At 38.2% G+C, this 22,797-nt stretch overlaps 6 protein-coding genes across 6 annotated transcripts; 5 read left to right on the top strand and 1 right to left on the bottom strand.

The window, feature by feature from the left end:
* The first annotated feature begins 2,418 nt into the window (after positions 1–2,418).
* Positions 2,419–4,832, top strand: LOC145911849 (hydroxylysine kinase-like). The gene is made up of 6 exons (XM_082999290.1): positions 2,419–2,605; positions 3,283–3,393; positions 3,454–3,599; positions 3,981–4,161; positions 4,246–4,332; positions 4,504–4,832. Exons 1-6 carry the CDS (start codon positions 2,419–2,421, stop codon positions 4,830–4,832), a joined length of 1,041 nt encoding a protein of 346 aa, XP_082855416.1.
* Positions 4,833–6,730: 1,898 nt separating this feature from the next.
* LOC145911530 (elongation factor 1-alpha-like) lies at positions 6,731–9,151 on the top strand. The gene is made up of 8 exons (XM_082998914.1): positions 6,731–6,835; positions 7,065–7,250; positions 7,316–7,495; positions 7,565–7,737; positions 7,795–8,069; positions 8,126–8,382; positions 8,437–8,671; positions 8,733–9,151. Exons 2-8 carry the CDS (start codon positions 7,110–7,112, stop codon positions 8,849–8,851), a joined length of 1,380 nt encoding a protein of 459 aa, XP_082855040.1. The 5' UTR covers positions 6,731–6,835; positions 7,065–7,109; the 3' UTR covers positions 8,852–9,151.
* A 1,361-nt stretch (positions 9,152–10,512) lies between these two features.
* LOC145910894 (thioredoxin domain-containing protein 5-like) lies at positions 10,513–13,695 on the top strand. The gene is made up of 9 exons (XM_082998107.1): positions 10,513–11,357; positions 11,501–11,591; positions 11,646–11,704; positions 11,766–12,078; positions 12,230–12,331; positions 12,492–12,626; positions 12,728–12,763; positions 12,857–13,075; positions 13,192–13,695. Exons 1-9 carry the CDS (start codon positions 11,185–11,187, stop codon positions 13,333–13,335), a joined length of 1,272 nt encoding a protein of 423 aa, XP_082854233.1. The 5' UTR covers positions 10,513–11,184; the 3' UTR covers positions 13,336–13,695.
* A 68-nt stretch (positions 13,696–13,763) lies between these two features.
* LOC145910895 (putative ribosome-binding factor A, mitochondrial) lies at positions 13,764–15,175 on the bottom strand. The gene is made up of 5 exons (XM_082998108.1): positions 14,976–15,175; positions 14,647–14,839; positions 14,307–14,458; positions 14,043–14,194; positions 13,764–13,968 (listed from the first exon to the last, which is right to left on the bottom strand). Exons 1-5 carry the CDS (start codon positions 15,080–15,082, stop codon positions 13,772–13,774), a joined length of 801 nt encoding a protein of 266 aa, XP_082854234.1. The 5' UTR covers positions 15,083–15,175; the 3' UTR covers positions 13,764–13,771.
* A 194-nt stretch (positions 15,176–15,369) lies between these two features.
* LOC145910331 (ubiquitin carboxyl-terminal hydrolase 39-like) lies at positions 15,370–19,575 on the top strand. Its single transcript, XM_082997412.1, has 13 exons — positions 15,370–15,538; positions 15,610–15,791; positions 16,138–16,231; positions 16,307–16,444; positions 16,542–16,694; positions 16,763–16,866; positions 17,134–17,179; positions 17,264–17,417; positions 17,605–17,672; positions 17,800–17,988; positions 18,225–18,367; positions 18,897–19,032; positions 19,389–19,575. Exons 1-13 carry the CDS (start codon positions 15,503–15,505, stop codon positions 19,536–19,538), a joined length of 1,593 nt encoding a protein of 530 aa, XP_082853538.1. The 5' UTR covers positions 15,370–15,502; the 3' UTR covers positions 19,539–19,575.
* Positions 19,576–20,963: 1,388 nt separating this feature from the next.
* On the top strand, positions 20,964–22,376 carry LOC145910505 (uncharacterized). The gene has a single exon (XM_082997647.1). It carries the CDS (start codon positions 21,023–21,025, stop codon positions 22,331–22,333), a length of 1,311 nt encoding a protein of 436 aa, XP_082853773.1. The 5' UTR covers positions 20,964–21,022; the 3' UTR covers positions 22,334–22,376.
* The last annotated feature ends 421 nt before the right edge of the window (positions 22,377–22,797 follow it).

Raw genomic sequence — 22,797 nt, 5'->3', positions numbered from 1 at the left:
CGCATAGCAATGCAGGATCGCCCCACTGCGCAGGCCCTTTATATTTGGCGATCACAGCTCTAATATTTTGATCATAAGGTTCACAGGCATTGCAGCCTAGCTGGATCAGCCACTTATCCCGACAAGTAGGAGCGAGATCTGTAAAATCAAGCTCCCGGTGGGGTTTGAACTCACGACCCTGGGCTAACCAGGCCCAACGCTCTGGTTTCACGGGGTATATTGTGGCCAAGGTACACTGGTGCGCAAGCGCACAACTTGTCAGGCGACCTTCACACACGTAGAGGATCTCCACCACCGTAATCAGACAACGCAGAAGTAATGCCATGCTTTCGCATTTGAAACAACTTTATGAAGCTCACTTTTTTTTCCAGTTTTGAAACAGTTTTTCCTCTGGAAACCATATAGCAGCCTTTTTTGTGGGGAGTACTTTCATTCGATTCTCTGTCTGCACCGTTCTCAGCTCCTAAACTATTTGTTAGATTGTTTGGATTACGAAATAATTAGTGGAAAAGCGCAAAAGGACAATTTGGTGTGTGGTGCCTGTTAATGTTGATTTTACCCCTAGAGCAAACTGCAGACGCAACAGCGTTTTTCATTAACAACGTTAATTGCTGCTCTACTTCTGTTATATCTTGTTTCGTGCAGCTTAGAATGTAGTCTGGATGTTAAGTAAATTACATGTTAATCTAGATGTGTGCGTTTGATTCCAATCCTAATGTTTACTCTTGTTTTATTTATGTTTGTTGTTTCAGAATTCTGATAATGGGCGAAATATACATATTCTGTTCATCAATATCTTGGATGATCGTGCAATATTCTAGGTCAGTCATTATAATCACTTCTTACTTTTAATGATTGTCCCAAACAAACATGCGACTGTTTTTCGTATCGTGTTTTGGTTGTTGTGCTTTGCCGCTGTTGATGTACTTGCGCATATTTTCCTGCATGTCTAAGGTCAGCTGAGCAGTGGCGGTAACGTTGCAGTTTATGTATGCACAAGAACCTTTTACATACGTAACGTGCCTTGCATCGCAAAATAACCAACAAGATATAAGAAGCATGCGCTGAACAATCTCGAAGGTTAGTTGTAGAAATGGATGTTTCAAGCGAAGCCAGTTTGAAAACGGTTTCGCTTCTCCCCTCACGATCTATAAGTGGATGTGCCTTGTGCGGAAATTACTAATGCACAGGAAACTCTCAAATGTCTTTTACGTCCTGGGTAGCGCAAATACAAACGAAAACATTTTAGTTTAATTTATATGTTTGGATCCTCTAAGAAGCAACAATTGGCGAAATTAATATTTCTGTTACTTAAACGAGCATACTTAACGCTGGTCGTGTGTTAGTCTATCTTGAGTGTCTTGACTATAGTATAATACAATGTTGACAAAACTATAACAATCTAATTCAATGTGCTAAAGAATATTATAACCAAAAAGGGTGTAAAATGCTTGTTGTGGTTTGTCATCTTACAAGGTAGAGAAACAGTTGCAACTATAACTTGTACAGCCAAGAAATCAGCTGCACATCGTGAAAGTGTTAGTGAACAAAAGTGTGAATGTGAACCAAAATTTTGTTAAACAATTTACTTTTTTTCAGTAAACTCTAGGCAGCCATAACGTATAGGCGACTGCTTTTGTCGACGGTCATTTAGTGTTGTGTATTTTCGTTTTATTTGCGCGTTTGTGCGAGGGTTTTTCCAAACAATTAGCTTTTTTTCCCGTTTGCAAATGCCTCGCTTAAAGAACGGTTATTTCACAACACAAATGCTGTGCTCTTCAAAAATCAAATCATGTTGATTTTGCGAAAAAAGCAACTACGCGTAAGAACAATATACAAGGAAATGAAATGGCATGGGCACCCATAAAACCATAAAAGTTATCGAGTCAGGCGCCCATGTAAAGTTGATTTCCTCACGGAAAATCACCGTCTGTCGTAGGATCGCAGCCAGTCGCACTGGGAGGTGATGGGTTGCGACAGCTAGGTTGCATGTAACCAAAGGTGGCCACCCGGCCGTGCTGGCCAAAGTAAAACCCATCTCAGAACGTTTCCTTTGATCCACATCGATAGACCTTAAATGCGTAAAGTTGAAACTTTCTATTACCTTCAATGCAGCACTTTTCTTAAGCTGTCTGCTGCTCCGAGGACGGGGTACATAATTCCGCAAAGCAAGGAAGCATGAAATTATGCAGATCATGTTTAACTCAGCTGGCAAACAGCAGCTATAGCTGTGCGTTGACCAACTTTAAGGGGTTTTCCGTTAACCTCAGTCAGCGTTGATAAGGCTTTTGTATATATGGCTATTCAGATAAAGTTTATGTAAATGTAAACAACAGTGTTCAAAAGCATTAACGAATAATTTTTGTTTTGTTTTTTACTGCGTAGGATATTTAGTTTAAATCAGATATTTGTTGCAGCATGTATCAAATTACAACACCCAGGTACTCAAATCAAGACGCTGTTACATTGGCCAAAACGGTGTATGGTCTAGAAAGGGTGAAGGTCACGGCTCTAGCAGGTTACGATGATCAAAATTTCCAGATAACTTCAGGCGATAGCAAGTACGTACTTAAGGTGATCAACACCACCGAATCAAAGCAGCAAGGTAAGATACATTTGACGCTCCATAGCTACACAATAATGCTCCTAAAATATATTTTTTGAAAACCAAATATACAATAATAATATTGCAATATTCATCAAAAATAATTGTGTATAAAGAAACAGATCAAATTAAAGTTTCCCTTTCCTATAATGACACTATCCTATAGTCGGTCACTGTGTCGGTGTCGTCTATGATTTTTAGAACATAGACGATACCGACAAAAACTGTTTTATTTTTAAATTGCAACCGCGTATTGTACGAGAGCGAACTGATTTTAACCTTCCGTTTTGTGAGTCTTTCATAAAAATTGTAAAAGATGTGATGCTACTATATGACCCTTACGATTTATAGACCTTCTCATATTTGAGAACAAAAGCAAAAGCATGTTGTAAGATAAATGATTTGCTCAGTAGTGATAAGAAACAGATAGTTTGGTCCTGAGACAAAATTTGGTCTCAAACAGTATGTGCAAAACCATTAGGCATCACTTCACACCGACATTTTAACGAGCGCCCGGGTACCGCCGTTTCTACAGACCTTGACTTTGACCTTGCGGCGGGGAACGCATGAAAGGGCGCTACTAGGAAAAGTGCCGTCTTCAATTTTGTTTTCGTTGCTTCAAGACCGCACTTCTTTACACACGTTTTTACGCTCAAGTAATGCTTACCTAACTCTAGATAGGTACGTGGGTCTGTGTGACATGCTCCAAGCCCTGTGTAGTCGCGGCTACAATGTACCACGCCCAATAAAGAACCACACTAAGTCTTGGATTTTATCGAATTACGTCGGTGAGTTTAAAAACAAATTCAATTTCACAAGTAATTTTATAAATCAACCTGTTGGTATAGGACAGTCACATGATCCAAACCTAGTGATGATGGTGTCGTATTTGCACGGACCAACTCTCGATAGTGTCGAAATCGGCGAGGATAATTTTCAGCAAGTTTTATACAGCATTGCTGAACTGGCTGCGAGAATAAATTGCGAGTTAATGGTAAGTGGGGTTGGAGAATATCAGCCGGTAGCGTTACCTGGACGAAATTTTGGAAGGGGCAAATATTTTATCTGGTCAAGCAAATATAAGTTTTTGGTTTAAGTCATTGCATTGTGAAATAGAAAACGACCAATGTCCATCACGGCAAATTGTTAAAATAAAACTTAAAGAACAAATTGGACATTTGCAAAAATCTAGACCTTTCAAAATTTATTTTGGTTGGGCAAGAGCCAAAGTTTACATTCTTTAGTTTTGGTAAGGGAATTTCACATAACTAATTTTTTTTTAATTCTTGACGTACTGAATCTGGCTGCTTTGAGGTTAGCGTTTTTACCATCTGATATCGGCTGCTACTGTTGAGTCCTTCGTACTTTTGCACAGACTCAGAATTACGAAGCTTGGGACGTGTCAGACAATATGTGGATGCTCGAGAAAGTTGCTGATCGATATCTTGCACAAAGGTTGAAAACAATTATGGATGAAAGCTTGCAGGAGTTATGCAAGTGCGTCGTTGCAATGTTTGAAAAAACAGTTGTACCGAAGCTGAATCAGCTAAGAACAGGTAAACATATCAGAAAGTATATTAACGGAAATACTTGTGCCCACTAGTCTTTTTTATAAATCACCAAGTTACATATTCTGGCAGGGGTGATTCACGACGATTTAAACTGTAGCAATATTATCGTAACTAGTGAGCGATCCAAACAGCTCACAGTACATTACAAGCTTTCAGGTGAGTTAAATATTCAAAAATTGCTCTGATGCAGATCAAAATTCTATTTACAATCAATGCAAAATGGCCGCATGTTTATAATTTCACAAAAAATATTTTGTTAACCGGCAAAAATACATTTTGTCTTGCGAAATCGGCCAGCTACTGATATGTATGTGTGATAATCATCAGGAATCATCGACTTCGCCGAAATGAAGAAGAGCAAATTGGTGTTCGAAGTGGCCACCCTGGCCGCATTCGCCTTATGTTATGCGCACTCGCGGGGGTTCAAACTGGATAACATTGTACCTCTGCTGCTGAGCGGATACGAAAGACATCTGAAACTGACGAACGAAGAGATAGATTGTTTCGAACTGTCGGTGATGGCCAGATTGACGAGTTACATTTGCAGCGCGTCATCCAGTCGAGTAACCAGCAAATCCAAGCAACAACAAAGCTATGTAGAGCGACTTTTTGATTCCTCGTGTTACGTTTTGCGTTACCTTTGGGAAAGCACTTGATTTTTTTGTTGGACACATTCAGCAATTACGTTTGTACCATGCAAAGCGGCTTGTAATGAAGGATTTTTGGGCGAGGTCTTGGATTTCACGTTGTCTTATTCATTTTACCTGTTTTGCAAATGTTAGTTCAAAAACCCACCGAAACCAATGCACCACCAGATGACCATGAAACAGTTGAAAATGTAAAAGCTGTGTAGGCCTACTTAACAGGAGATAAAATATTTCATTGACATAAAATTGGAGTCATTTATTTCAAAGGGCAGTAATTTTTTTCAGCCCGATTTGTCCTTGAATGAGATTTTAAATAACACTGTTTGGTTGAACCTCTGCTCTTAGGTCTGAGTCTGAGACTATATCGAGATCGAACTGTCTGTGTTCTGAGACCAAAACACTAAATCTGTGACCAAAGGCATCAGTCGTTTATTTGTGGAAAACATCGCAATTGATAAGGCATTACCAAAGACAAAGCAGAAACAAAGAGATAGTTGTTGTAATTGCAGACTTGCACATGTTTCTAATTCGAAACTAAAACGAGGTAACGAGCAAAGGCGTGAGCAAGTCTGTGTGCGAATGGGAAACAGCAAAAAGGGATTTCAAAAGACCAAATTTAGAATTCAAATTTTAACAAGCCGAATCCCACACGACTGGGGGTTCCCCACTTTCACGAACCGGTAGCACACATCCCTAACAAAATGTTATGACGACGCACCTGAAAATTGTTGTCCGTTCTTGCATGGGACGAATTCTCTTGCGTAATACAATAATTCGTTTTCTTATCTCTGCAACAGCTGAAAGGTAATGCAGTTTCTTATAGAAAACAAAATTTCCAAACTCTCAAGACTTGCGACGCACCATTTGGGAAGCTCAGCCGTGCAAATAAATAAACTGAGACTCACACAGAACTTAAACAAATATGCTACGGCGTAAACAAGATAGCAACGACGTATTTCACAAAGTTGAATCATATTTGTCATAAATACCAGGGAGTCGAACCGGAACTAAACCTGCACCCTTGAACCTGTTTAAGCGGTTTGTTGTTGTGAATCGCAGCTGAACCCGAACCAAATGTTTAATCTGAAAAAAAAACTGAAACAGAAAGTTTTTTAATCTAAGCTATAACTTTTCCGATCGGAAACTTCTTTTAGTCTTGCTTTTGCCTAAACTAAAATAATTAATTTGTGACTAATCAATGGAGCATAAAATTGCGTAAGAAAACAATAGCTGTCTCATATTTTATGTGTTTTGTTTTGTTTTGTCGTGTTAAATACGTTTTCAGTTGAAAGTATAAGTGGAAAGAAATTTTTAGTCAAGTGGAAATAAACCCAAACCTTTGAATCAAACTGAATTTGCCTGAACCGGAACTGAATCTGGACCCGTCGCGTATAAATGTTACAAACCCAAACCGGATAAACCTTTTTTTGAAAAACCCGAACCGGATAAACCTTTTTTTTAACCCGAACCGAAGCAAGCGGTTCGATTTACACTAGAAGAACTTCGATATATGTAAAAACACTTTAGTGCTAATATTTCATGTTATTATCAGGTCAAAATATTAAATTGAAGTAAAATATTTCAAGGCATGATAATTTTACATTGTTGGCTACCAATAAAAATATCAATAAGTCTGTTTGTCCTTTATTGCACAAAGTTGAAACAAATCCAGTTTTATTCTTTTTACCATTTTGTCAAAGGCTGTAAAAATAAACGTCGCAAAATGCAAGGTTTAGTGCACAATCATTTCATGTAACTTTCGACAAACGATAAATGCAAATAATAAATTGTATGCTTGCGGAAATAACGCTAAGCACATTAATTCAAAGAATTTTTATGGAAGACACGCTTCAGTGAATATTTCGCAACGTGTCTGGTCGGCGTCTTGCGTCATATCCTAATTGCGCAACCTCTTTGCACAAAAGAAGAAACCAAAATTTCTTTTTTCTCGGGCCGCTTCGCCGTGTCACGTGTGTTAACCAGGAATAGCCCTTTCGATTTGCGACGTCTCGGTGAGTGGATGTACATTGTTTTATCTGAATAAATCGTAGTTTGCGATAAGTTTTGCAGTACGAGGTTGTGTTATGTGAGGTAGATTTAGTTTAAAGTTTAGTACCATACGTTTTTTTTTATTATTCGGCCACGTACATCCGAAACTGAGATGACTAATCTAACCAATAAAAACCTAGTTCAGGTAATTGACATACACATTCTATCAAACAGTTATATGTATTTGTGCAGCATAAAAAACGCATCAGCCGGCAACAGTTGACCCCTACCAACAAAATGAAAGAAAAGATCCATATTAACATTGTCGTTATTGGCCATGTCGATTCTGGAAAATCTACTTCCACCGGTCATTTGATTTACAAATGCGGTGGTATTGACAAGAGAACCATTGAAAAGTTTGAAAAGGAAGCCCAAGAGGTAATGTTACATTTTACAAAAATGTATAATATAATAATCGTGCTATGACACATGGGTTTTACCAGATGGGCAAAGGTTCCTTCAAATACGCCTGGGTTCTTGATAAACTGAAGGCAGAGCGTGAACGTGGTATTACCATTGACATTGCTTTGTGGAAATTTCAAACAGAGAAATTCCATGTTACCATCATTGACGCACCTGGGCATAGAGATTTTATTAAGAACATGATTACAGGAACTTCCCAGGTATATTTCCATATTCATACAAATGGCTTCTGTGAGACTTAAAAAAGTACATGTTTTTTTCATTTTCAGGCCGACTGTGCAGTGTTGATTGTAGCTGCTGGTGTTGGTGAATTTGAGGCTGGAATTTCCAAAAATGGTCAGACAAGGGAACATGCACTTCTTGCCTTCACCCTTGGTGTCAAGCAAATGATTGTTGCTATTAACAAAATGGACAGTACTGAGCCAAAATACAGTGAAAAGAGGTAAATTTAACACAATTTGCCACAAACTGCATGTTCAAACTATCCAAACATCAACAGATTCAATGAAATATCGAAGGAAGTAGGTGCATACTTAAAGAAAGTGGGTTACAATCCCAAACAAGTGCCCTTTGTGCCAATTTCTGGATGGCATGGTGACAACATGATAGGACCATCTTCCAACATGCCATGGTACAAAGGCTGGGAAAAAGACGGCAGAAATGCAAATGATCCACATTCGACCCTTCTTGAGGCTTTAGATCAGATTAAGGAACCAAAGCGACCAACCGATCTTGCATTGCGTTTGCCACTACAGGATGTGTACAAAATTGGAGGTAAGTTAAAATGATGCTTTGCACATACAAAGAGTTGACAAACACTTTGTGCAAAGGTATTGGAACAGTGCCAGTCGGCAGAGTAGAAACTGGTATTTTGAAACCTGGTGTTGTTATCACCTTTGCACCGGTCCAACTTAGCACTGAAGTAAAATCTGTTGAAATGCATCACGAAAGTTTGCCGGAAGCACAGCCTGGTGACAATGTTGGATTCAACGTAAAGAATGTTTCTGTTAAAGAAATTAAACGTGGGTATGTCGCCGGTGACTCCAAAAACGACCCACCAAAGGGTGCCTTAAACTTTACAGCACAGGTAAAGCGGTTTTAGCAAAAATGCTTGAGAAAATTTCATCACTTTTGTTGACAGGTGATAGTGTTAAACCACCCTGGGCAAATTTCTGCTGGATATTCTCCAGTGTTGGATTGTCATACAGCTCATATCGCATGCAAGTTTGCTGAGTTAAAAGAAAAAATTGACCGAAGAAGTGGAAAAAAAATTGAAGATAATCCCAAATTTGTGAAGTCTGGTGATGCAGCGATAGTCACCATGATACCACAGAAACCAATGTGTGTGGAGCCGTTCAGTAAATACGCTCCCTTGGGTAAGATACTTTTTTTTCCTTGGATGGTTATTTGCACATAAAGTTGCCATGTTTTATTCAGGGCGCTTTGCTGTAAGAGATATGAGGCAGACTGTTGCTGTTGGGGTTATCAAGGCCGTTGAGAAAAATGAGAAGACAGGCAAGGAAACCAAATCGGCCAAGAAGGTTGGTAAGAAGTGACTGACTGTCACTGCAGTCGATGTCCACACATGGAAAACAAAGCTTTACAGACTCTGGCTTAATTTTCAAGTGGTTGCTGTAATTGATTTCTGCATGTCCTTGGTTTACTTGTCTCATTTAAGTATGTTTAATGTTAAAATTCATCGCAAACATTTTCGGAGGAAAAATAAGTTATGACAACTGTTCATTTCGTGGTAGTGTAAACTTTCAATCTGCGCACCGTTTCTCCAGAGTGTGGGGGCACCGTTTTCGGCTGTGGGGTTACTCTTGGCTTACAATAAAAGTAAACCTGTATACAAAGGATGTCGGTATAATTCAGTTGACTTGAGAGGCAGACTGGAGTAGATTTCGTGGTTGCCCCGCCTAGGCCAATGGTTGGCAATAGTGATGCACGGAAACAGCTTTTTATTCAGCTGAAACTGTTGCCGAATAAACTTGAAATAATATTATCCATCTCTAATTGCATTGAATTTAAATAAAACATGCAATGAACGGTATCTACTATCATCCAGTGATTAAAAGAAACGCAAAAAGTTGGTATTCATCATTTTTGTGACTATAGAAAGAAATGTACGAAGCTTTTCGTACAGTTTGAACAATATTTCTTGGTCATACCTGCTGAACTACACGCATCGCGGTGATGCATGCAGAAAAAGTCGGTTTCGATCGAGTATTTCGGCAAGCCGAAGTTTCGGTGCATCCCCAATCAAAATAACCCATATTAAGTTTTGTGGCTTCAACATGTTTCAGTGCAATTCATCACTGCTGATGCTGCAAGGCATGTTTATCATTTATCAGACTGCTCTTCTGACAATAATATTTGTAAGTATCAAAGTTCCGGTTGTCTTCTAAGTCGAAGCGCATAAAAAGAGAAACGCAGGAGTAGAAAAGAAGAAATAAGGAAAGATAAAGAAAGGCAGGAAGAACACATTTGCAATAGAATTCCCGGCAACCACAAACGGCGCTCTACTTATCTCTGTTTTAGGAACATGATATTCACGGGGTGCAGGGACAGAAAGGCCCAGCAAGTGTCGGTACACAGGGGAAAACAGCGTTTGTTTTTTATCAGTCAGTGATGACGCATACGCATATATATTCAACGACTCAAATATTTTTCTCTTATTGTCTAGATCAGTGTGGTCGAGCTAAATTTTGCCGCTGTCATAGCAAACCGTTTGTTTATCCCGCGGGCCCGTGTTACTGTAATCATTTTGATAAAACGTACCTATACACGGAATTACGGAATACAATTTATTTAGATACAAACTTGGTATTTGCTAGTACAATAATACAAAATTAATCTTAATTTAATGCGACACAGCGGCCGTGTCCACGGGAATTTTGGTTGTGGCCATGCGAAGACAGTCATGCAAAGTTGTGTTTCCAAGTCAGGTTACAATTCGCGGGCCATCGAAAATTAAATCGCGGGCCTGCACTTGAACCACGCTGGTCTAGAGTTTCTGTCCGTTTCTCAGCCCAAAATCACCGTGTTTTAAAGTCGACCGTGTGTCTCGTGTTTGGTCACGTCCCGCTCGTGTTCTCCTTGCGTACGACCAGTTTCTCCAATAAACCCCCCGCAGGGAATGCTGTAAACAAAGTCTCTCATTTCGAGCTTATCATAAGGCGCCTCTCCCGAACGGTTATCCCCGTTCCTTCCTCCGACGTAATCGTAGCTCGTCGCGAAAATGTGATAAAGAGCAATCCACGGGTGTAGTTGTTCTGCCATATGTTTCTGGACTTCCCGAAACGTTGAAGCGTTTGCTTAGTGGCTTTGACATTGAGGTTTTTGTACGACCGGCCATAGCACACGACCACAATTCCAAACGAATATGGACGCTGCATACGCTTGACACCAGGGGCGTGGTTTACAGCATTCACTGCAATAAAAGATTGTTTCACCTGTTGGTGTCATATATACGGGGATTTCGAAGAACACACTGAAAATGCTACAACTGCTACAAAGCTCAAAAGTCGCCGACCTCCAATCTAGCCTGTTAAGGATAACTGCTATATTATCACCAGTCCTCTTTCCTATTTTCTTATTTGTAAAAATTTGAATGCAATTCAATATTCCAAAAGACCAGTGCCCTTTAGGGGCCCAAAAGGGCCGAATCTAAAGTCCCGCGACGCCGACCCACACGCGACCAACACAAAAGCCACAACAGGTCAACCTGCTGTGATTGGTCGACGAGCACACAGCTTCATTGTTCCACCAAATTTGATTCAATTGACACGTTGATCGAACGTGTCGAGTACTTTGAACGGTCGTTAGTATACGTACTTTGAATACCATTTATGTGAAGTTGGGGCATTGGACCAGTAACCAGTAGAAAATGGCGTTTAACTATTTTACAGTGGTGACGGTATTGGTTTTGGCAGTGAGTGCCTTTTGCCAAGATGTGACGCAACAAACGGAGAAGGAGGGCGAAGTGCTAATTTATTCAGAAAATTTGTTTCAGGAAAATGTCGGCAAAACACCACATTTTGTTATGTTCTATGCACCTTGGTAATAACAATTTACATCATGCTTGAATTAAAATAAATTGACACCAGTCAGTCTTGTTGATAAAATACTTGCATTATAAATATTGAAGTGAATTTAATAAATGTTAATTGCTTTTGTTGAAATGTACCATGTGTTTGCAAAAGGTGTGGTCACTGCCAAAGGCTAACTCCAATTTGGACAAAGTTGTCGGAAGAAATCAATCCGGATGATGCCGTTGAAATGACATTGGCAAAGGTGTTTTTGTATTACTCTACAATACATGTTTACTATCAATGAATTTTTGCACAGGTGGATTGCACCAAAGAAACCAAGCTTTGCTCTGACGAGGGCGTTTTGGGATATCCCACGTAAGCCAACTTGCGAAAGAAATGTATCATACAAGGAATTTTACATTCATCCTTGTTCTAGGTTAAAGCTGTACCACCCTGGAAAGGAACCCATTAGACATACTGGTGCTCGGGATATTGATGCATTGCGGAAGGTTGTTATGGGATTATCTGATCCAGTTGTCGAGCCCAAAGAAGGTCCTTTGGAACATGAAGATGGATTGTATGATATTACATCTGATAGCTTTGACAACCACATCCAGGAAGGCCACCATTTTATAAAGTTTTATGCCCCCTGGTGTGGACATTGTAGGAGAATGGAGCCAACATGGAAAGAGCTTGCGAAAGCTCACATACCTTCAGACCAAAACCCTGACCATGTTAAAATTGGGAGGGTAAGTATTTAAACTTTATTCTAGGCCAGTCATAGAAAATACAGGGGCTAATTTGGAAAGACCGTTATTTTTCCAAATGCAACATAAACTTGTCTGCTGTACACTAGTGACCTTCTATGCTAAATTTATTTGAATCTTTTGTTATCTGAAGATTGATTGCACTGCACACGGAAAAACTTGTTCTGCACATAGCGTGAAAGGTTACCCTACTCTGATGTGGTTTCATCATGGAAAGATGTCACAAAAATACCAGGTTGGTTAGAAATCTTGCATACATCAAGTATTAACATTATACAATCTTATTGGTCTTTCTGCTAAATTAAAAATTTAACCAAAGGAGGAGCTGTATAGAATAAATAGACTAGTTTTGTTGCAATCATGTTGGCTTTGTGTAAATATTTATGTATGTTCAGGGTGGAAGAGACACTAACAGCTTTGAAACATTTATTGCTAAAATGACATCTACCACAGAGGACCAAAATGGAGATGAGGAACGTATTGATGCTACCCCACCCACAGAGAAAGATACAAAACCCCAAGAAGAACAGGTATTGTCAGCATTAACTTGTGTGTTTGTGATGAAAGCAAGTTTCATGCTTGCGAAAAACTGCATTATAAATTTTACTGCAAAGTGAAACATTTGTTTCAGAAACAACAAAAGGACAAAGAACCAGAAGAAGAAAAGGTAAGCCAAAAAGATTTTTTATGTTTACCAAACTAAAAAGTTTGCTAAACCTATTTTGCCAGACTGGCTATAAGTGGTATGCTTTTGCTGCAGAAGCCTACTTCTGTTATTGAGATTGGGGAGGACAACTTTGACTTCCACACAGCTGTTGATGTTACATTTATCAAGTTTTTTGCACCATGGTGTGGATTTTGCAAGAGATTAGCTCCCACTTGGGATGAGCTTTCCCTTGAACCAATTTCCAACACACACAATGTGCAAGTTGGGAAAGTAGACTGCACTGTACATGGGCCTCTGTGCAAAAAGTATGAGGTGAGCTAAGTATCCAGCAGTATTATTTTCATTTTTAAGCAATACTTTGATCTTTGTGAAGCGCGATGTAGTATGTTATACTATTTAAGCAGTAACTGGAAGCAACAATTTTTCAGGTACAAGGTTATCCCACATTGCTGCTTTTTAAAGACGGGGAAAAAATAGGTAAATTTTCAGGGGAAAGAAACAAAGAAGAGCTGAAAAAGTTTGTCAACAAAATTCTTGACAACTTGCCTGTGCAAGAAAAAGATGAGCTGTAAAGAATATTTATATTGGTGCTTCAATTTGTTTAGTACAATTCTAGGTTTCTTGCTGTTGTTTTAATAACTGTAAACCTTTTTACTTTAGTTCTTCTGTAATACCATCATTTTGTTGTTTAGGTGATTTATGGTGAAGTGAATTTTTTATAGTTAGTGTTGAATAGATATATTTCATATTCTTTGCAGCAGTTCATAATACCCAAATCCTTTCTTCAATTGAACTATAAATTTCATGTTAAAGTTGCAATGTTGCACTAACATTAATCAATGAAGCCGTTTAAATTCTCTGCAAATGTTTATTATCGTGTTTTCCTGATCAAATTTTGAAGCACCTTTTTGTAATACATACTTACACATAAATGCAACTGGTTTACCACAAACCATTACCACTTTTCGCACGCTCCACAAGTTGTAGACAGCAACCATTATTGTTATGTCAGCTATCACCTTCATTGGTGCTCAAAAGAATGCCTTTAGGTGGCAAACTTTGACAGTCTGAGTGAGTAACATTTGCCTGTTTGGACAACACTACTTTCTTGTTCAGTAAATTGTGGTCTATCCCAAAGATTCTCTCCGAAGGAGTTAATGCAATAGTTGAGAATATTTTTCTGCTTGATTTTGGGGTTTCTTCTTCTGCACAAGAAAATAAACATGATGAACTTTTCCCATAACAAATACAGTTAAATTAGGTATTTTTTTTATCTTACCAACAGGGCTTGGTTCATCAAGTTTAAGCTCTGAGAAAATTTTTTTCAGCTGGTTTGCAACAGCCATGTTTGCATCTACTACAAAGCGTAGCCGGGGAACTTGACCAATGACATGGTTATGCATAAGAATGTGCCTAATAAGCCCAGAGTCTCTGTACATAATACAAAAATACAGAATAACTATTGTATGTGTAATAATGCACGTTTCTGTACCCCAAACACAAATTTTAAAACTTAAAAGCAAGCACTAATACTTCACACCACCTGTTTAGTAACTCTTGTATGTGAACGTCTTGTTCGGCGCCTAAGGACTCCCAGAAAACAGAAGCACTATGTTTTGAGTTCATTGCAACCGCAGTAATATGTACACCCAAAGTTTGTAATTCTTGGGAAACTTGGTCGGAATCTATAATTTCCTGTTTAAACAAACAACAACATTTTAAGGAATGAAATTAATATGACAATATCCTGTTGTTATTGATTGGAAATCTGCTTTAAAGAGTAACACAGATTTTGTCATGCATTCACAGGATTTGAACAAACCTTCACAGATATGCTATACACTTTCATAAAAAATAAACATAAACTACTTCTATATTAGCACCTGTATTTCTCTAATCAGGACAGCCCTAACAGTCCGCTCTCTTAACAAGATGTTCTTGTTAATCTGTGGTTTAAGTTTGCCACCACTTAGTTGAATGGAGGTCACTGGGGAAGTTTTGGTTACTGGAGCATCATAAAACTTGCTCTTCAGCTTGTGACGTTTTTTCAGGAAATTTGCCACAGTGTCCTTGACACTGCACAATATTAAAATCAAAGTTAAACTCGGCATTCTTGGTGTTTAATATGAGATAATTTCAAAAAGCCTCTTGAATTTTGTTGGAGGTTGGTCATCATACCAACATAACATAATGCAGTTGGCAAAGTACTCACCGCTTTTGTTCGTTCCTTCGGGTGTATTTTAACCGCCAATTGCAAATCACCGTTGTACGATTATGGGGTTGATGAAAAACTACACGTGAAAGTAAGGAACTGCTCATTTTAATCCAAGTGAAGCAGATACCTTTATATTACATACTGCACATGCGTGTCCCGGTTAGGTGTGATTGTTGCATTACGTTATGCCTGTTCTGTTTGTAGTTAATGCTTGAGTGCATCCAGACCGACGCCTACGCATTGGTGCGTGACGGCATGTGTACCTGCGGTGGTTCCTTGATTTTAATTGCTTAGATGTGTTTGTAATCCTCTGTGTTTTTGTTTATTTTTGGCAAACATTTGAGAAAATTGTTATAACTGCAAACAAAATTCGTTGATTAAAAAAAAGGTCACGCCTATGTTAATTGTTGCAGTACGTTTTGTCCTCTCATAGTAGTTTAGTTAATATCTCAATGTTAATGCTTTTGAACAGGCCTAACTATAATTATGCAGACTTGTCTTTCTTTAGCTAGCGACTAAACAACATGTCTGAAAAACAGAAAAGTGCAAAAATTTTGCAGGTTAGTTTTTTGAACAAGTGAATTACTTATGCAAAGTAATATTTAACACTTTTGTTTGTTGTTATGCCCAGGGCAAGAAAAGGAAGATCAGCGAAGAGAAGGATGTCCAAGACAAGAAAAAGGTTTTGGATGCTGTCAACATTAAACAAGAACTGGTAGAAGATTATTCATCTGGAGAAGATGAATATTATTACAAGGCTGACAACAATGTTGATCGCAGTAGAAGTTGCCCTTATCTTGATACAATATACAGGTAGCCTGTGGTGTTTGTTCTGGTCTGTCAGATGTTAAAAGTATTCACCAGTTACTTTTGAAATTTTGTTTATTCAAATAACACTTACATCAGTGTTGGGATTTAGCCAGTTCACATGAATCGTTTTTTGTAATTTAATGACCTACATGAACTGGTTATGCTAGTTGTTAAAAAGCATATGTATAGATATATGAATCACTTTGAGCATTATATTCCCGTGGTTACTGTGGCATGCTGCTAGTGAGAGAACCGGATGCTAAAATATTGACTTACCTTGATTTGTAACTATAGCCCATTATAATTTTTTTGTAAATTCTTAAATTCAATTCTTTTATGTTGCTTTCAGGAGTGTTTTGGATTTTGACTTTGAAAAACTGTGTTCAGTATCACTTTCACATTTGAATGTATATGCTTGTCTGGTGTGCGGGAAGTATTTCCAGGTATGTTTATTTGACACTTCATCGATCGATCAAAAAGTGGCATGATGAAGGTGTTGAAACTTGTTTATGTCACAGGGCAGAGGACGAAAGTCTCATGCATATACGCACAGCGTGGAAGTAAACCACCATGTTTTTCTCAACTTGTACACACTAAAGTTCTATTGTCTGCCAGATAACTATCAGATTATTGACTCTTCCCTTGATGACATTACAGTAAGTTCTCAGTTGTGCCACCATACAACAGTGTTTTTACATTTTTGCAGCCAGGTACCTTAACAGACCATGTTTTTAATTTTTGTATGTTTTGCAGTATGTACTAAACCCAACATTCACCAAACTGCAAATCAAGCAACTGGATGTTGAATCAAAAATTTCTCGAGCCTATGATGGAGCAACCTATCTCCCTGGGATTGTGGGATTAAACAATATCAAGGCCAATGACTACTGCAATGTTATCTTACATGCAAGTTTTTAAGTTACATTTTTTAATGTAAAATGAAAGATGTAAAGAATATGTATGTATTTTTCTAGGCACTCTCTAATGTCCCACCATTACGTGACTATTTTCTACGGGAGGAAAATTACACTCACCTAAAAAGACCTCCTGGTGATATAATGATTCTTCTAACACAAAGGTATGTGATGTTTGTGTTCAGAACAGGAGTACATATATACTCTAGAAGGCAGTGCAGGACATTAGAGGTCTTTTAACATGTTGTGCTTCTGAAATGCATGGACATAATGCCAATGTATTTTTGACTGTGTCTTGTGCCACCAGACTGATCGACAAAACTGCACTAAACTTCCTGTATACATTTCTTGCTGGTCTTAGTTGGAAAATGGCTACTTCTGCTACTGTTAGCCAAATCTTTTTAAATAGAGTATATTTTCTTGTGTATTAGGTTTGGTGAACTTATCAGAAAGTTGTGGAATCCTAGAAACTTCAAGGTAAGTACTCATATTTAATATTTTCAATTATTCCCGCTAAACTACATGAAAAAGTTAAAGCAGATTTATTTTCACATGTTTTAGGCACATGTGTCGCCTCATGAGATGTTGCAAAGCATTGTATTGTGTTCAAGAAAAAGATTTCAAATTACCAAACAGGGAGATCCTTTGGAGTTACTTGGGTGGTTTCTCAACTCATTACACATTGCTTTAAATGGAACTAAAAAACGAAGCAGCAGTATGTATTGTGCATTTCCTTCAAATGTAGCTTAAATCCAAGAAAATATCACATACAAAACATAACTAACTTGTGTTCTTAAATTTTTTTTTATAAAACTTAAAACTTGCTGAATCTGTACTTTGCATTACAATTTGGAGCAAAAAAATGCAATCAACATGTGTCTGTGTTTTCGATACAATTTTAGGCATTGTTACTAAGACGTTTCAAGGAGAGATGAAAGTATTTTCCAGGAAAATTCCAAACCCAGAACTGGTAATTATTATTTATGTTTCTAATTTTCCACTTGTGTCTGTGTCATTTTAATGAACGTACCAGGCAATGATCATGGATAGTTTTGTAACAGAAGGATTCGTAATTCGTAATAATTATTTTCTTTCAGTCTGACGAACAGAAACATGAACTCCTTAAAACCGAGGAGTACCAGGAAAAAATGACAAAGACCCCATTTTTGTACTTGGCCCTTGATCTCCCTGCTGCTCCACTATACAAAGATGAGTTGGAACACAACATCATCCCACAAATTCCTCTCTCAACATTGCTGGCCAAATTCAACGGATTAGTTGAGAAGGTGCATGTGCTAAAAATGCAGTAAAAGGACAAAAATCTGGTGCCACGCAATTGTATTACGCTTTAAAAAATATTAAATGAATTTAAAAAATTTTTAATTGTTTTAACAAACGTAATAATACCTTTTTAAAACGCGTAGATGCTATAAACGCGGATGACCTTAAGACATGGAACTTTCCATTCGTTAATTTGTTCCTATAATTAACCGTGACCCGCCACGTACGCTTTTTTGTTTAGGAATACAAAGGAAAAAGAGATTCCACAATGAAAAGATTCGAGCTGACCCACCTTCCACCCTATCTGATATTCTACATCAAGCGCTTTACAAGAAATCTCTTTTTCACTGAGAAAAACCCAACGATCGTCAACTTCCCTGTAAAGTATGTAAACAAGTTGCTAATTTAAGGCAGCGACTGCGAAACTAATGTTTTCCCTGAAGTTTTGGTTACAGACGAACATTGTTCCTCAAATTAACGGCTTGTTGCAAGACAATTTGTTGTTAGTTACTCCTGATCCTTATATTTCTTTGATGTTCATACTTTGGAGCAGATCTGTGTAGATTTCGGAGATTGGTGTAGATTTGAAACCTACATCGCATACTTTAAAATAAAATATTATGACATTACTGTATTTTGGCAAAAAAATCTCGTCGCCCTAAAGCAGTGGTTCTCAACCTTTTTGTTGTGACCGATCCCTTTTCGTGACGTCAGGGTAGTCTTTCGGTTTAACGGGAATTTACTTAACGCCGATGTTTAAATACGGGGTGTGCAGGACACAATGTTTTTTGAATTTATAAAAAAAAACGTTCTGAAGTTACGGCAGACCGCCAGTTGAGAACCACTGGTCTAAATAAAAAATAAATATAAAGATAATGACTCTTTCTATAATGTAAAAAACCTTTTGACGTAGGAACATCGACTTGGAGGAGCTGATTGCAGCCGACGCCAATGTACCAAACACTTGCTACGATTTGGTGGCAAACATTGTCCACGACGGTGATCCCAACGAAGGAAAGGGGTCGTACAGAGCCCATGTTTTACACCCGGCAAGTGTATTGCTTCTAAAATAACCAGTAACTTCCAACAGGATGTTTAAAGTTCATTATGAACCCACAAGATTAGAATGGCCCAATCACTACGTTGAATTATTTTTATTTTGCCAAGGCCAAGCCCACGTTTGTTTTGTTTATGTGGGTGCGTGCACGCCGGCGAAAATAAGCAAATATTCAGCCGGCCAACAGCGCGTGTCTGGCTCATTCCAAACCAACACTGCAGTCAAGCTTTGAGCTGTACCGTTTTGCAATCGGAAAAAAATCGTATTTCATTACAGAATATACAAATTTAGATGAAGAGTTTTTTTATTTTCCTCTTTTGACTAGGTTTTATTTTATTGTTTCAACAGGGTTCGAATCAGTGGTATGAGCTACAGGATCTGCACGTTGCCGATATACTGCCACAAATGATCACTCTTTCGGAGGCATATATTCAGATATGGGCATTGAGAAAAGAAAACAAAAATGTTGGCAACAAGCAAACAAAAATGGAAACTTGATGTCTGCATGCTGATCTTGTTCGCTTCAAGCAATAAAATTTGCAAAAAATGTGTGGGTGTAGTACCGCGTTTTCGACAGCGACACAGTGGTGGGATTCAAATAATTTGTCATCCGGTTCTCTCACTAACAGCATGCTGTAGTAACCACGGGAATACAATGATCGAAGTACATATGTTCACGTAGCTGCTTCGCGTGTAGGTCATTGAATCCGGGAAACCGGTTCGCAGGAACCGCCTGAATCCCACCTCTGCAGAGATAGCCAAAAAGTAATTTTGAAAGGAAATTAATGTTGCAAAGTGCTATTGCAGCGGACATTGATCAGATTCAATTGTGACCATATAATAGTTATTTCCTTATAATGGACTATGTAAATCATTGGTGACGTTTACACATGCATGACCCACGTACATATACATACTAACGAACACCAGCCACAATGCCTTTTTGTTAGCGCGTGTATTCTCATCAATAGGCCAGGTGCTCTATCTTAACCGAAAGCAATCTAGCCAACAACATGCAATGAGGACTCACTGCAATTACGCCCTTGGAAAACTATTAGTGATGGTGACGAAAAAATTTCATTACTATCGAAAGCAGGGTTAAAAGAAAAAAATTCTTTCCGGAACGATTGGATTTACAGGAAAAAAAACATTGTGTTATAGCACACAAGGTGAGATTTACGGTGATTTCTTCCCGGAAGAGCGTATCCGGCAAGAATTCCTCACTGATCGAAAGGTATCGTTTCGCGCTTTGTTTATGGTGTGTGTAACCAATCACACAGTGTTCGACCACAGGAAACTAAAATAAGTGTAAGTTGACTACAGTGAGGCCAGCGCCGTTAATGTTACTTTGCTTACCAGCTCCACGTGCATGAATTAATCTCTTTATATCATGCTACACGACATACACGAAGAGGTCAGTGCGAGTGTTTTACTGGGTTTACCATGTGTAAGATCTGCACGAATGCCAAACGTGATGGCTGCAACCTGTTATTTATTGACAACGAGATCGGTATCACTTTTCATCATCAATGCAAAGTGCTGTTTTGCTAAACTGCCTTGCTACCGGAAGTCGTTTATTCTGAAAACAAAGAACAATATTTTGCAATGTGAATCATCAAATCATGGCTAGGGCGAGTTGCTCAAAGAACGTTTCACCTTTTCATGGTACAGAACAATTTTATGTTGATAGCCTCGTTTTGTGTGAAAAAATACCGCAGCGCAGTTGCAACAAGTTGCCAATACTACAAGCACGTTACACTTTTTGCGTTGGTGATTGCGGATATGAGCAATTGAGCAAGTTGGGATGATTGTTTGTGAACGACATTTAAAAGAAGTTAATTGTAAATAATATTCGATTTTATTGCTTTGGTGTTGGAAAGAGTTTGCTATTCAACTTTAGTTAACGCTTGTTATTACAGGAAGGAAGTTATTACGCTCATTAGTTATTGTCTATAAAAACTGTTGTGCGCTAAGTGACAACAATGGTTACATCTTTGCCAAACATTACCTGTTTTGAGACGACTAGTGAGGCTATAAATTGCAATGGAACAGAGTATTTTCCAACTGCTGTCATATCATACCACAGCAAATGGTTTTGGATATATCTTGCCATATATGTGGCTTTGGTACTGATAGCAGGTTTAATGAGTGGCTTAACAATGGGACTTTTATCTCTGGACAAAATGAGCCTGACAATTTTGTCTACTGATGGAAAACCAAAGGAACAAGTCTATGCAAAAAAAATTCTTCCCCTTGTAAAACGACACCATTTGCTTTTAGTGACTTTACTATTGTCCAATGCTGCAGCAGTGGAAAGCATGCCTCTTTTTCTTGACAAAATTTCCAACCCTCTTACAGCTATTATTGTGTCTGTTACAGCTGTTCTCATATTTGGTGAAGTTGTTCCCCAAGCTCTATGTACACGATATGGCCTTGCCATTGGTGCAACATTGTCACCTTTGGTGTGGTTTTTGATTGGTTTAACATTTATTATTTCATGGCCAATAGCCAAATTGCTGGACTGTCTGCTTGGTACGGAACACACAACATTTTTCAGAAGAGCAGAGCTTGGAAAGCTAGTTGATCTGCATCAGAACCAAAATCATGAAAATGAAGAACCCCTGACCACTGATGAGGTGTTAGTGATTAAGGGGGCCTTGTCAATGCGAGACAAAAATGTAAAGCAAATATGCACTCCTATAGAAAGTGTGTTTTCACTTGACCTAAATGGGGTGATGGACAATGAGATGATGGATCTGATTGTGGCAAATGGTCGCTCCAGGGTACCAATCTATGAAGGATCACCAACCAACTTGTTAGGTCTAATTTTAATAAAAAATTTGATCAAAATTGACCCCGAGGATCGTTTGCCTATCAAGAATGTTTTTGAAAAGCACAATCGTCCACTACCAGCTGTGCAGGAGAACACTCCACTTTATGATGCACTGAATTTATTTCAACTGGGCAAAAGTCACATGTTTGTAGTGGTAAAGACAAAAGGAGAAGCTTCAAACAAGTTGACGTCCATTTTTACTCCTAGCGATCAAGTTATAGGAGTTGTGACATTGGAAGATGTAATTGAAGAGCTAATCCAGGAGGAAATTATTGATGAAACAGATGTGTCCGAGTCTGTCCAAACACAAATTAAAATGGTGAAAGCAAGAGCTTCCAGATTGTCTGTTTCTGTGTCTTTAGGTAAATCCACTCCACCAATGAACCAAGATCTGATCAACAATGTAATTGAACAGAATGATGATGATGAAACTCAGCCTCTTTTAAAGGTTAACAATTAATATCTGCAAATATTTCCTTAAGCTTCTGTGTTTCTTTGTTTAACTATTTTTTGTGTGTAAAATTAAACTTAAATGCCAGATGTCTGTAAAGCAGTAATTGTATTTGGTAGGCCACATCTCATCCTATATTTAAACATGATCTCTGCACTGTTTCATGTAAGGTTGTTTAGAGATATTTTCTTTTGTTGCAATTGTATGTTAATTGGCTAATGTCACTCCAATCATGTTTTTCATTTGAAGGCCTAGTAAATGGGAATATAAACTTCAAAAAACTTGACTGTAATTAGATGAAAACAATAGTTTTTCCTACACTGCTTTCATCTTTGTTTTTGCATATTTGTTTACCCTGGAATGATGCCACAAATACAGAAAAACCTACTTCATGAAACTAGTTTATTTCTTACTTGCTTAGACTTGTAAACTTTAAAGGTTTGGAAGGACATTTAAAACATTGTAGTTTGATG

This window comes from Ascidia mentula, chromosome 8 (assembly GCF_947561715.1).
Source record: "Ascidia mentula chromosome 8, kaAscMent1.1, whole genome shotgun sequence".
Taxonomy (NCBI): domain Eukaryota; kingdom Metazoa; phylum Chordata; class Ascidiacea; order Phlebobranchia; family Ascidiidae; genus Ascidia; species Ascidia mentula.
This window is presented reverse-complemented; position numbering and strand designations above follow the sequence as displayed.